Source organism: Magnolia sinica, chromosome 3 (assembly GCF_029962835.1).
Source record: "Magnolia sinica isolate HGM2019 chromosome 3, MsV1, whole genome shotgun sequence".
NCBI lineage: Eukaryota > Viridiplantae > Streptophyta > Magnoliopsida > Magnoliales > Magnoliaceae > Magnolia > Magnolia sinica.
In genome coordinates this window covers 30664150-30675507 of record NC_080575.1, presented here as the reverse complement: position 1 = coordinate 30675507, position 11358 = coordinate 30664150, and the positions used below count along the sequence as shown (strand labels likewise).

The 11358-nt window shown below is 39.5% G+C and overlaps 1 protein-coding gene across 1 annotated transcript; it reads right to left on the bottom strand.

The window, feature by feature from the left end:
- Window positions 1-3560: 3560 nt before the first annotated feature.
- Window positions 3561-4420, bottom strand: LOC131241494 (zinc finger protein ZAT2-like). Its single transcript, XM_058240276.1, has one exon. It carries the CDS (start codon window positions 4381-4383, stop codon window positions 3748-3750), a length of 636 nt encoding a protein of 211 aa, XP_058096259.1. The 5' UTR covers window positions 4384-4420; the 3' UTR covers window positions 3561-3747.
- Window positions 4421-11358: the final 6938 nt, after the last annotated feature.

Here is an 11358-nt window from a genome sequence, read left to right as displayed (position 1 = left end):
AAATGCACCCTTGGTTTCTTTTTGATTCCACATAGCAGATTAGGTACAACCACCATGTGTTCGTAGCTAGGAATGGACAAGGGCTCTGAGGGGCCACCGTGATGTATGGGTATTATCCACACCGTCCATCCATTTTGCGACATCATTTTACGATGCAACCCCAAAAATGAGGCAGTTCCAAGGCACAATTGGACCATACCACAGGAATGATCAATGATAATGACACCCACCCTTGAAACCTTTCTAGGGCCCACTGTGATGGTAAATTGCCATCCAACCTGTTAATTAGGTCATATAGACCTGGATGAAGGGAAAACATAAATATCACCTTGACCCGAAACTTCTGTGGCCTCTCAAAAATTTTCAACAGGTGTTTAATCCTCACTGTGTGGTCCACTTGAGCCTTAAAACTGATTCATTTTTTATTTTTAATTTTGCTTTTACCTTAAAATGATATGGCAAAATGGATGGACGGTGTGGATAAAACCCATACATCACGGAGGCCCTTCAGAGCCCCTGTCCGCTAGGTACTCAATCCGCGAATATCCAACAGGGCACCATAGATGATATGTGATATCTCACATGGACTGCTGTACATTGGGCCAGATTGTTGGCCGTCCATCAGTCCACTCATTTGGGGTGTGTTCAATTGTCTACTTGAACAGGAAATTTACTGTTCAACTAGCTCACTAGTGCTGGCTAGCACTGTTTACAAATCTAGTCCATCCAAAAGTTGGGCCACACCCAGACAAATGCATTAGCTGGTCTACTTGCCAGGCCGGCTAATCTGATTATAAGTACATGTGCCCGCCTGAGCAAAATCTTCATGCTGGGGACTTACTAGGGCTGCCAATGGCCTGGGCCTGGGCTAGACGAGATTTTTATTTTGAATAGGCTCGGACTAGTAGGCCTGACCTGCCCAATTCAAAATTCGGCTTGAACCGACCCCAGGCTCGGCAGGACCAACCTCCCTCTGCGTGTGTAGCCTGTGACATCTAACCCGTCTAATTGGTTGGACTCACTGCAATGATATTGTATAAAAATCTGCCCCGTTAGAGCAAACCATTATGTAAGGATTACACCAATTGGATGATCCTAAACTTTTGAATGGGGGCAATTTGTTACAACCGTCCATTTTTATGAGCGATAGATGACATGGTTAAAATCATCAAACTAAAGTGCTACATTGGAATCATAAGCAATACAAAGTGGAACGTTTTATAAAATTCTGGCATTAAAAAAATGGATTGATTGTGATTGCAAAATGATTATCCCAAGATTTGTACTTGTGCGTTTGAGGGTGTTTATTAGGGGTGCACACGGTTTGGTTCAGTCTGATTTTGGGGTGAAACCGGAACCGAACCGTTCCTTACGGTTCTAGGATTTTCGGAACCGGACCGTGAAAACCGGTTCGGTTTCGGATTGGTTCCACAGTTCTGGGACTTTTCTAATCCAACCCTTTTGCATGCTCTATTTTATAATTTAGCCCATGTCCATTCGCATCGTGATCCATTTGATGAATGGTTTAGATATTGCATATAGTGTGTGAAAAAATACATTTATGAAAACAATCAAAAGGTGCATTGTAAACCATAAATCATGAGTCAAATATACAACTAAAATATATTGTAAACTCACGGTTTCACAGTTCGGTTCCAAGGATCGGATCCACGGTTCGGTTCGGTTCTACATACCCCTAACCCGGAACTGAACTGAACTAAACGGTTCTTTAATTTTTAGAACTGAAACCGATGCACTCTAGAACCGGACCAAACTGGACCGTTTGGTTGGTTCCGGTCCAGTTCCATGGTTCTACCGGTTCGATGTCCACCCCTAGTATTTATGTCTGATCTGATTGTGTTAAATCCAGTGACTCAGAAAATGCTACGTTGCACATGTTCTTGCCAAGAGTTGGAAGATTTTTTCAACTACTTCAATGATTGAATGAGATTAGGATCCATAAAGTCATGTGTAGCCCATAAAGGATAAGCCTAATTGGCTATAGGAAGAACACATGGGTTGCATATCCCATGTAGCTAGTGGAGCTAACTAACCACCACAATGTCTTCATGACTATAATCGGGTATTGATCGGTCGCACCAAGCAATAAGTTCGGCTGATGCACTATAACGTCTCGTATGGTCCTTATAGCAGAAAATACTTGAGCAAAGTAATGACTATGCTAAGTTGGCCTAACATCATAGTGTATTATTCATGATCGTGTAGAGAAGCAAATACTTATCACCACACATTACAATTCAAGAGAATTTTATTTATGTAACAAGAGAAGGACGCCCAAGCAACCAATGGCCAACCCATGACAAACAACCAATATCCGCAACATCATTTGATAGGCCAAAACTCTCATTAAGTCTACACACGTATTTCCACACTAACAGACAAGAGAAGTGGCTATAAGAATCTTTCCTTTCAACCATCCTAAAAGTTCTATAAATATGAGGACCTCTCCTTTCAACTGTCCTAAAAGTTTTATAAATAGAAGAAAGATCAAAGGGTTTTAGGCACTTATTAACCCAACACATATCAAATCAAATTTATGGCGCAACACTACCTATTTTTTATCTTTTATCTTATTTTAGCATGTGTTAACCTATTTACGCCACTACGCTGGACTAGTTATAGTTTAGGAATAGTGTAATTCTGTCCATCTATGTTATTATGCTGGACCAATTACTGCTCAGGAGTAGTGTAATTCTATCTGTCTATGCTGTTATGCTAGATTGACTTAAATTAGGATTAATGTAATTCTCTTCCATTGACGTCACACGTTGGATTGCAAGGAAGATTTTCTTTTTTCTTTTTTCTTTTCATTGGTGTAATTCCTTTTATCTATGCCCAAGTCACCGGACCGAAGAAGATTTAAATTTAGGACCTCAATATCTACACCATATACACATTGGATCACCGAAGAATATCTTCGTAACTTTTTATTTTCATTTCAACTAATGCAATTGAGTTCCTTTTACTCATGCATTATGTGAATTGGATCGTCTTTGTTATCAAGGTGAAAAAAAGTCACTTCAACTAAAAGAAAAAAAAGAACACATTAAAAAGACGAACCATTTCCTTCTCAAATCATGTAATAGTACATACAAGTGGCTAAATGAATGACTGAACTGCTTCAGTTCTTGGTCATAAACAACTGACATCAGTCTTTCTATATATCTTAGTGCTTGGGGTTAAAAGCATTTGGTTCGAACCAAGTAGTAAAATAACTGAATTTGGAGCCAAACAGAGGGGTTACTATTTGTGTTATTGGTATGTGCCGGCACATATGTGAGGGAGGCACCGGAGTATTTTACTCATATGCATGGCCATTAAATCTCATATGTTATAAAGTTTTATTATTTGTTATATATATATGGTAGATCTCATCTCTTACTAGCGCACATAATATTTTTTAATTGAATTGTATCAGTTATAGCGGTAACCAAGAATTATATGCAATTGTGTCCAAGGAAAACAATCCCAATACCTCGAAACTAAGGCACACCCCTTTAGTCTAGCCGGACTGTACACATACACATGAGAGAGAAAGATGAGTGATTAGAAAACAAAAACAACCAACAGTCTGTATTGATCAAGATGCAAGGGCAACGCTTGTGTGGGCCAGCTTGACTTTTGGTAAAACATATTCCAAGGTGGGACCCAACAGATGTTTCACATGTGTGCCGTGAACCCATCACGAGTCTCTCACCTCCTACTGTTTTGAGCCGTCAAGTCTTCTCAATCTAAACCATAAAAAGGACGGCCGAGAAATTTCAAAGATTTCACACAAGAAGGAACAACGTCCACCATCCCATAAGCAGCTTCCACATCCTCTTCCGAGATCGGAGCCGGCTCGTTCAGATCGAAAACCGGCAAGCCTTGAACCCGGTTCAGCCTCTCCCCTCTTGCCCAGTGGCATCTCTTATGCCCACCTAAAGCCTGCCCTGTTGGGAATACCCTATCACAGATGGAGCACTTGTGGACCCCAACACAAGCTGCACTCCTCATAGGAAGGTTTGTGGTGGGACCCAGATGGGTTTCAAGTGGTTGTGTGTTTGAACTGTCTCTCGTTCTGCTTTTCCTTTTCCTTTTCGTAGAAAAACGGTCTTCGAAAGCCTTGTGGTCGCTGTGGGCTAGCATGAGAAGGAAGAGGGCGGTATCGTGGTCCCGGTCGTCGTTGGCTGGAAGATCGGTAGAGTGGTTTTGTTGATGGGATGTGATGGGGGGGTTGAGATGAGGTGGGTGGATGCCACGCCAGTTCCGGTCTGGGTGGCATCTCATGTGGCCGAAGAGTGATTTCTGAGAGGGGAATTGCTTGAAGCATTGGCTGCATATGATGTTATTATTGGAGGAGTTTGGAGGTTGAAGTGTCATTGTTCTGTTGTTGGGAGAGAGAGAGAGAGAGAGAGAGAGAGAGTTTGTGGTTTTTGGTTCTTGGCTTTGGCTTTGTTGCTGTGGGAGAGAGAGAGAGAGAGAGAGAGAGAGAGAGAGAGAGTTTGTGGTTTTTGGTTCTTGGCTTTGGCTTTGTTGCTGTGGGAGAGAGAGAGAGAGAGAGAGAGAGAGAGAGAGAGAGAGAGAGAGAGAGAGAGTTTGTGGTTCTTGGTTCTTGGCTTTGTTGCTGAGAGAGAGAGAGAGAGAGAGAGAGAGTTTGTGGTTCTTGGTTCTTGGCTTTGTTGCTGAGAGAGAGAGAGAGAGAGAGAGAGATTTCTTGGTTCTTGATTCTTGGATTTGTTGGCAGAGATGATTTTCTCCTATCACTCGTCGCTTTTTATTTCACTCCATGTGAGCTGCTGATGCCTTTGGCGCCTTATATTCTCCGTTTTGGCATTTTTTATTGTCTTTAATAAGAAATAGGAAAGGCACTCCAGGCACGGGTTTTATTTGCCTCTATACTACTCGATTTCCTGCCAAAGCCTTTAGGTGGAACTTCCTGCGATAGGTGGGGCCCACCATAGTGTTTGTGAGAAATCCACCCCTTCCATCCGTTTTTCCAGATCATTTCAGGACAGAAGCCCAAAAGTGACGCAAATCAAAAACTCAAGTGGGTCGCACAATAGAGGATTGAACGTCCACCGTTGAAACATGCGTTGACCATAGAAGTGTTGAATCAGGCTAATTATCTCTTTTTTCAGTTCATCCTAGTAGGAATGACCTTATGAACGGTATGGATGGTACATAAACAATACAGTAGACCCGGGGAGGTTTCAAAAGTGGAAATTTACCTACACAGTTTCCTGACGTACGGCCCACTTGAGTTTTTGATTTCAATCATTTTTGGGCCCAACTCCTAAAATGATCTTGCAAAACTGATGGACGTGACAGATTTTCTACAAACATCACGGTGGGCCCCACCTAACCTCCCGTCACAGTAAGTTCTAGCGAAAGGCTTGCTTCGTTTATCAAACCTTCGGTCCACGGTCGCATGACCCACCGAATCAAATCTCTTGTTATGAAAAATGTTAAAGATAACGCTAACCATGTGGGGCCCACTTTTGTGAACTCTTGATTCCTGAAGATACGAGTATTTATATTGGGATCCAATACAAACGTTTCTAGGTTAAGCCTAATGTACAAATTCAAATGTGGGTCCCACTCTGCATTTTTCGTAAAATCGATTAGTCCATCATGTGCCTAGTGTTAGAAAAACTTCTTTTAGATACACTGAGAATAAAAAATAGAAAAAATAAAAATTATGAATAAGCTGAATCACGTATAAAATACGTTGTCCTTAAAGCGTGATTCGCTCCCTTATCAACTGCTGATGGGTTACAGGTGAATCGCTTTTAGGATAAGACCAGCCTTATCTGGATCCAGCGTGCAGCAATCACGATAGGTCCACTATGGAACAATTTTAACGCAGTAGATTTATTCTGGCAAACTTAGACGATTGAGATGATAACAGTATTCTAGTATGAAGCTATGGACTGTATCTAATTTGATGGGAGAGATGGTGTGTTGAGATGATGAAATCGGACTGGAATAGTCCAGTTTATATAAGCCTCAGGTTTAGACCCGTTGTTGTGTGGTATTCAATGGTCCAGAACATTTGAAAAACGTTTCTGACCGTTGTCCATTAATCTCAGACATTTTTGGTCATTAGATCTATAGATCTGACCGTTGGATCATCCTGGCTTGTCCGTTTTCGAACCATTGTGGCTTTTAAGGTAGCCATCCATTAAAGAAACGGCTGGACGTTTCGGATTTAAGATCCGACCGTTCTCAGTCACCTATAAAATCCAGGCTCATTTCTAACTTTTCAGATCTACACCACCCTAAGGCTCTGACCAGACCCATCGCACTGAGGTCGCACTGTCTCGCGCCAGTTTGTGTAAGGTCTCGAGGGAGCAACCACTCTGCGATCGTGCGAAGTGCAAAGTGCGCCATCTAGCGCTACTACAGCCACACTGCCTCACTGCCCACGCCCTCGCCCTGCCCACGCCCACGCCCGTGCTCGTGCCCAAGCCCAAGCCCGAGCGCGAGCGCGCCCTCGTGCGTGCGTGTGTTCCAGTGCTTCGCACTAGAACACACAACCCGTGTTTCATCTCCTCCAAAAAGCTCCAAGTAAGAATACATTTCTTAACATCTCATATAAACCACAAAACTATTCTTTGCATTTTCGATGTGGGGTAAAGCACACACACCGCACTTTTTAATTCAAAAATTCAAAAAAGTATTTTGGTGGGAAAATCTCAAAATTTTAAAAAATTTGAATTTTTATTTTTTTATTATTTTTAAAACCACTGATTTTCAACAATCCCCCACTGGTTTTTAAAACAATGAAAACTCTGCCAGAATAATAACAGTTATTATGCATAAAGAAAGATATCTTGCGATTTGAATCTTTCCTTAGTATAAACATTTTAAAGTTATTTCAAAATTTCTGGTTGCCGCAGCATTGAACGAGTTATTCCTTTATGATATAACCGAAAATACTACATACATAATAGCTTATGCCTTAGGTGTTCCTTTATAATCTTGCTTAGCACTTTTAATGGCCATGTGCTTATCCTGTTTCATGAACGATCCCGAGATAACTCTAAGTCTCACGAGAAGTGGCACCACTTCTACGTTCACATAGGTGAAATTCTTCCAGTGTTTCCATTTAAAACACTTGTCCTGTTTGACTAAATTTCATTAAGAGTTTAATATTCATCCCTCTTTATAACGGCCAGCACTATCATCCTGGATGAGGTTATCAATTTATTTAGTGCTGAAACTTTTCACTTATCAGTGAATTGTTGTTACCCATTAAACTTAATATTTAGAGATTTTTTAATTTAGGGTTGGGTTTCTTTCACTGGTGAAACTTTAAGTAAAGAGTTTCAACCCCATCCCTCTAGATGTTGTCCTTACTAGCTCTCTCACTAGAGGTTTAGTAAAAGGATCAGCCAAGTTATTACTTGACTTTACAAATGAGATGGTAATGATTCCATCTTGAATCAATTATCTTACATAGTCATGTCGCAAACTTAGGTGCCTGGACTTCCCATTATAGGTACCGCTATAGGCTCTTGCTAGAGTAGCTTCACTATCACAATGAAGTGAAACAGCCGGTATAGGCTTCGCATAAAATAGAATTTCTAAAAGAAGATCCCTTAACCACTCGGCCTCTTTGCCTATATCAGTTAAAGCTATGAACTCAAATTCCATAGTTGAGTGCATTATGCAAGTTTGTTTCTTGGATCTCGAGATATAGCTGCACCTCTTAGGGTGAATATCTACCCTGTAGTGGACTTGTTGTCCCCTACACTCGATATCCAACTTGCATCAGTATATCCTTCCAACACTGTTGGAAATTCTGAGTAAAATAGCCCTAGTTCTTTTGTTTCTTTAAGATAACCTAGAACTCTACTAATTGCTTTCCAGTGTCCAACACTCAGATTACTTATAAACCTACTTAGTTTACTCACAGCGTATGCTATATCCGATCTTGTGCATTGCATTGCATACATAAGACTACTTATAGCACTAACATACTCTAGTTGTGCAGCTGCTCTTCCACTGTTTTCTTTTAACTTGATATTTGGATCAAACGGGGTCTTTGCCTCTTTAATTTTCAAGTGATTAAACTTTTTTATTATTTTCTTAATATAATGAGACTGACATAATGCAAAACCCCCATTATGTTTTTTAACTTTGATACCTAATATGGTATCCACTTGTCCAAGATTTTTCATTTTGAAAACTGAAGAGAGAAACTTTTTAGTTTTAGTTACACCTTCCATTTTATTACTGATTATTAACATATCATCTACATACAAGCATATGATTACAACATAATCATTACATACTTTTGAATATATGTATTTATCAGCAATATTGTGTTCAAAACCATAAGACAGAACTTTAGAATCAAATTTATCATGCTACTGTTTTGGTGCTTGCTTTAATCTATACAAAGACTTAACAAGTCTACATACTTTTCTTTCATTTCCTAGCAAAACAAACCCTTCTGGTTGCTCTATGTAAACCTCTTCATCGAGATCACCATTCAGGAATGTTGTCTTCACGTCCATTTGATGGATATGAAGATGATGTATGGATGCAAGAGCGAATAAGATCCTAATCGATGTTATTCGAGCTACCGGTGAATAAGTGTCAAAATAATCAATTCCTTTTTTTTTGTCGAAAACCCTTAGCAACTAATCTTGCTTTAAAAGTTTGAATTGTACCATCTGTGTGATATTTTTTCTTAAATACCCACTTACATCCTATTGGTTTAGAACTTGGAGGTAGATCTAACAATTCTCATGTTTGGTTAGATATTATAAAATCAATTTCATCTTTAATGGCTTCTTTCTAAAAAGCGGAGTCTCTTGAAGACATAGCTTCACTAAAGGTTTTAGATTCATCTTCTATAGTCAAAACCATATGTATTTTCCTAATCACCTTCTCTCTATCACCCTCAACTAGATAAAAAGAGAGTCGTTGAGAGTCTATTTGATCAGGATCAAGACTCTTTTCTACTCTTGCTCTTTGACTCCTATGAGGTTCACTAGGAGTTTTCTCTTCTATTTGTGTTTCTTCTATATTTTCATTAGGAGATTGAATCTCAGCATTCTTTTTCTCTGTGAATACAAAATTCTCAAAGAACTCTACATCTCTAGACTCTATGATTACATTGGAGTCTAAGTCTAGAAGTCTATAGGCCTTACTATGTTGTACATATCCTACAAGGATGCACTTGAGAGCTCTTAGTCCTGATTTAGTTCTTTTAGGTTCCGGAGTTCTGCAATATGCAAGACACCCTCACACTCTAAGATACCCTATGTTTAGTTTTCTTCCTTTCCATATTTCATATGGAGAGGTCTTGGTTTTCTTAGATGGAATTCGGTTTAAAACATGACATGCAGCTAACAGTGCTTCTCCGCATAGGTTTAATGGCAACTGTGCTTATATTAGCATTGAGTTGACCATTTCTACTAACGTCTTATTTTTTCTCTCTGCTACACCATTTTGTTGTGGTGTATAAGGTGCTGTGCACTGATGTATTATGATGGGTTTTTCACAATAGTTAGAAAATTCATTAGAGAAATATTCTCCTCCTCGGTTACTACGAAGGATTTTAATATTTTTATCTAATTGATTTTCTACTTCAACTTTATAGATCTTGAATGCATTAAATGCTTCATCTTTCGATTTTAACAGATATATATACATATCTCGAACAATCATCTATAAATGTTATAAAGTACCTTTTACCTCCACGGGTAAGAATGTCATTTAGTTCACATATGTCAGTATGCACTAGGTCTAATATTTGAGATGATCTCTCAATGCTAGGGAATGGTTTCTTGATTATTTTAGACCGTATGCATACTTCACATTTATCTTTGTCACTATCATTGTATGATATTAGGTCGTTTTTAGCCATGAGTTTTATAGTACTGTAGCCAATATGGGCTAGTCTACCATGCCATAGCGTTACAGACTCAATCATGCAAGTAGAAGAATTCTTTTCATTTAAAGAGAGTTTGATCATCCCATTACAAGCGTATACCTTACCCACAAAGTTCCCATTCTTAGACAAGATTAGCTTGTCTGATTCAAATACAACCTTAATCACAGGCTTACTTAAGAGATCCCCTGAGATAAGATTCCTTCTTATGTTTGGGATATGCAGTACGTTGGTCAGGATTACCTTCTTTCTAGAGGTAAAGAGTAATTCCACGGTTCCTTTGCCTACAACTTTCGATCGTCCTTCATTTTCCATTTGAACCTCTTGACCATTGGTCTCATCTTCATAGGTTTTGAAAGCAGATCGATCATTACATACATGAATTGTGGCACCTGTATCATACCATCAACTAGAGATTTTCTTTTGAACTAGGTTCACTTCTATGACCATGGCTACGATTTCATCATCTACTGCATTAGCCTCTTTCTTAGGCTTTTTTCGGTCCCTACAGACTCGGGCGAAATGCCCGGTCTTGCCGCAGACATAGCAAGCTCCCTTAGGTTTGCCGTTTTTCTTCTTTTGAGTTTTCTTGAATTTTCCTTGATCTTTGTTAGGTTTAAGGGAATCACTTTCTCATAGGTATTATTTTGGGATGTCTTTTCTACTGCGTTCATCTTAGAAGAGGATACACCATTAGCGTCATCTTTTTTGTCTCGGTTACGAGATTCTTCTTCAATACGAAGATGCTTCTGGATTTGTTCTAGGGTGAACTCTTCGGATTTATGCAGTAGTTTCTTCCTGTAGTCTTTCAAGCTGGAGGCAACTTTGCGATTATAGCTCCGACTTGAAAGGATTCAGGAGATCAATTTTTATGGCTTTGATTTTATTTACAATAAGCTGCAGTTCTTGGATTTGGGAAAGTAGCGGTAGATTGCCTACCATCGTGAAGTCGAAATACCTGGCAATTAGAAATTTCTATATAACTTCCTCTTCAGCCTTGTATTTGTATTCCAGTGTGCTCCAAATTTCTTTGGCTGATGTGGTCCCCGTGTACAAATTGTACAATCGATCAGAGAGAGCATTGAGGATGTGGCCACGACACAACATTTCATCTTCTTGTCGCTTGATCCTAGTAGCGATCTGTTCTGGAGTGTCAATGTCCTTTACTTCAGGCAAAGGCTGGAGAGTTGGGTCCAGGATGTAGAAGATCTTCAGAGCGGTCAGCAGGAATTTCAGCTTGTCCTGCCATCTAGTGAAATTTGAATCATCGAATCGATCCAATCGGATCAGATCTTGGTTCATCAGTTTGATTGATGCAACACTTTCGGTGTCCATAATCACGCTTTAAGATTGTTAGAAAAACTTCTTTTGGATACACCGAAAATAAAAAAATAGAAAAAATAAAAATTATCACTAGGCTGAATCACGCATAAAATACGCTGTCTTTAAAG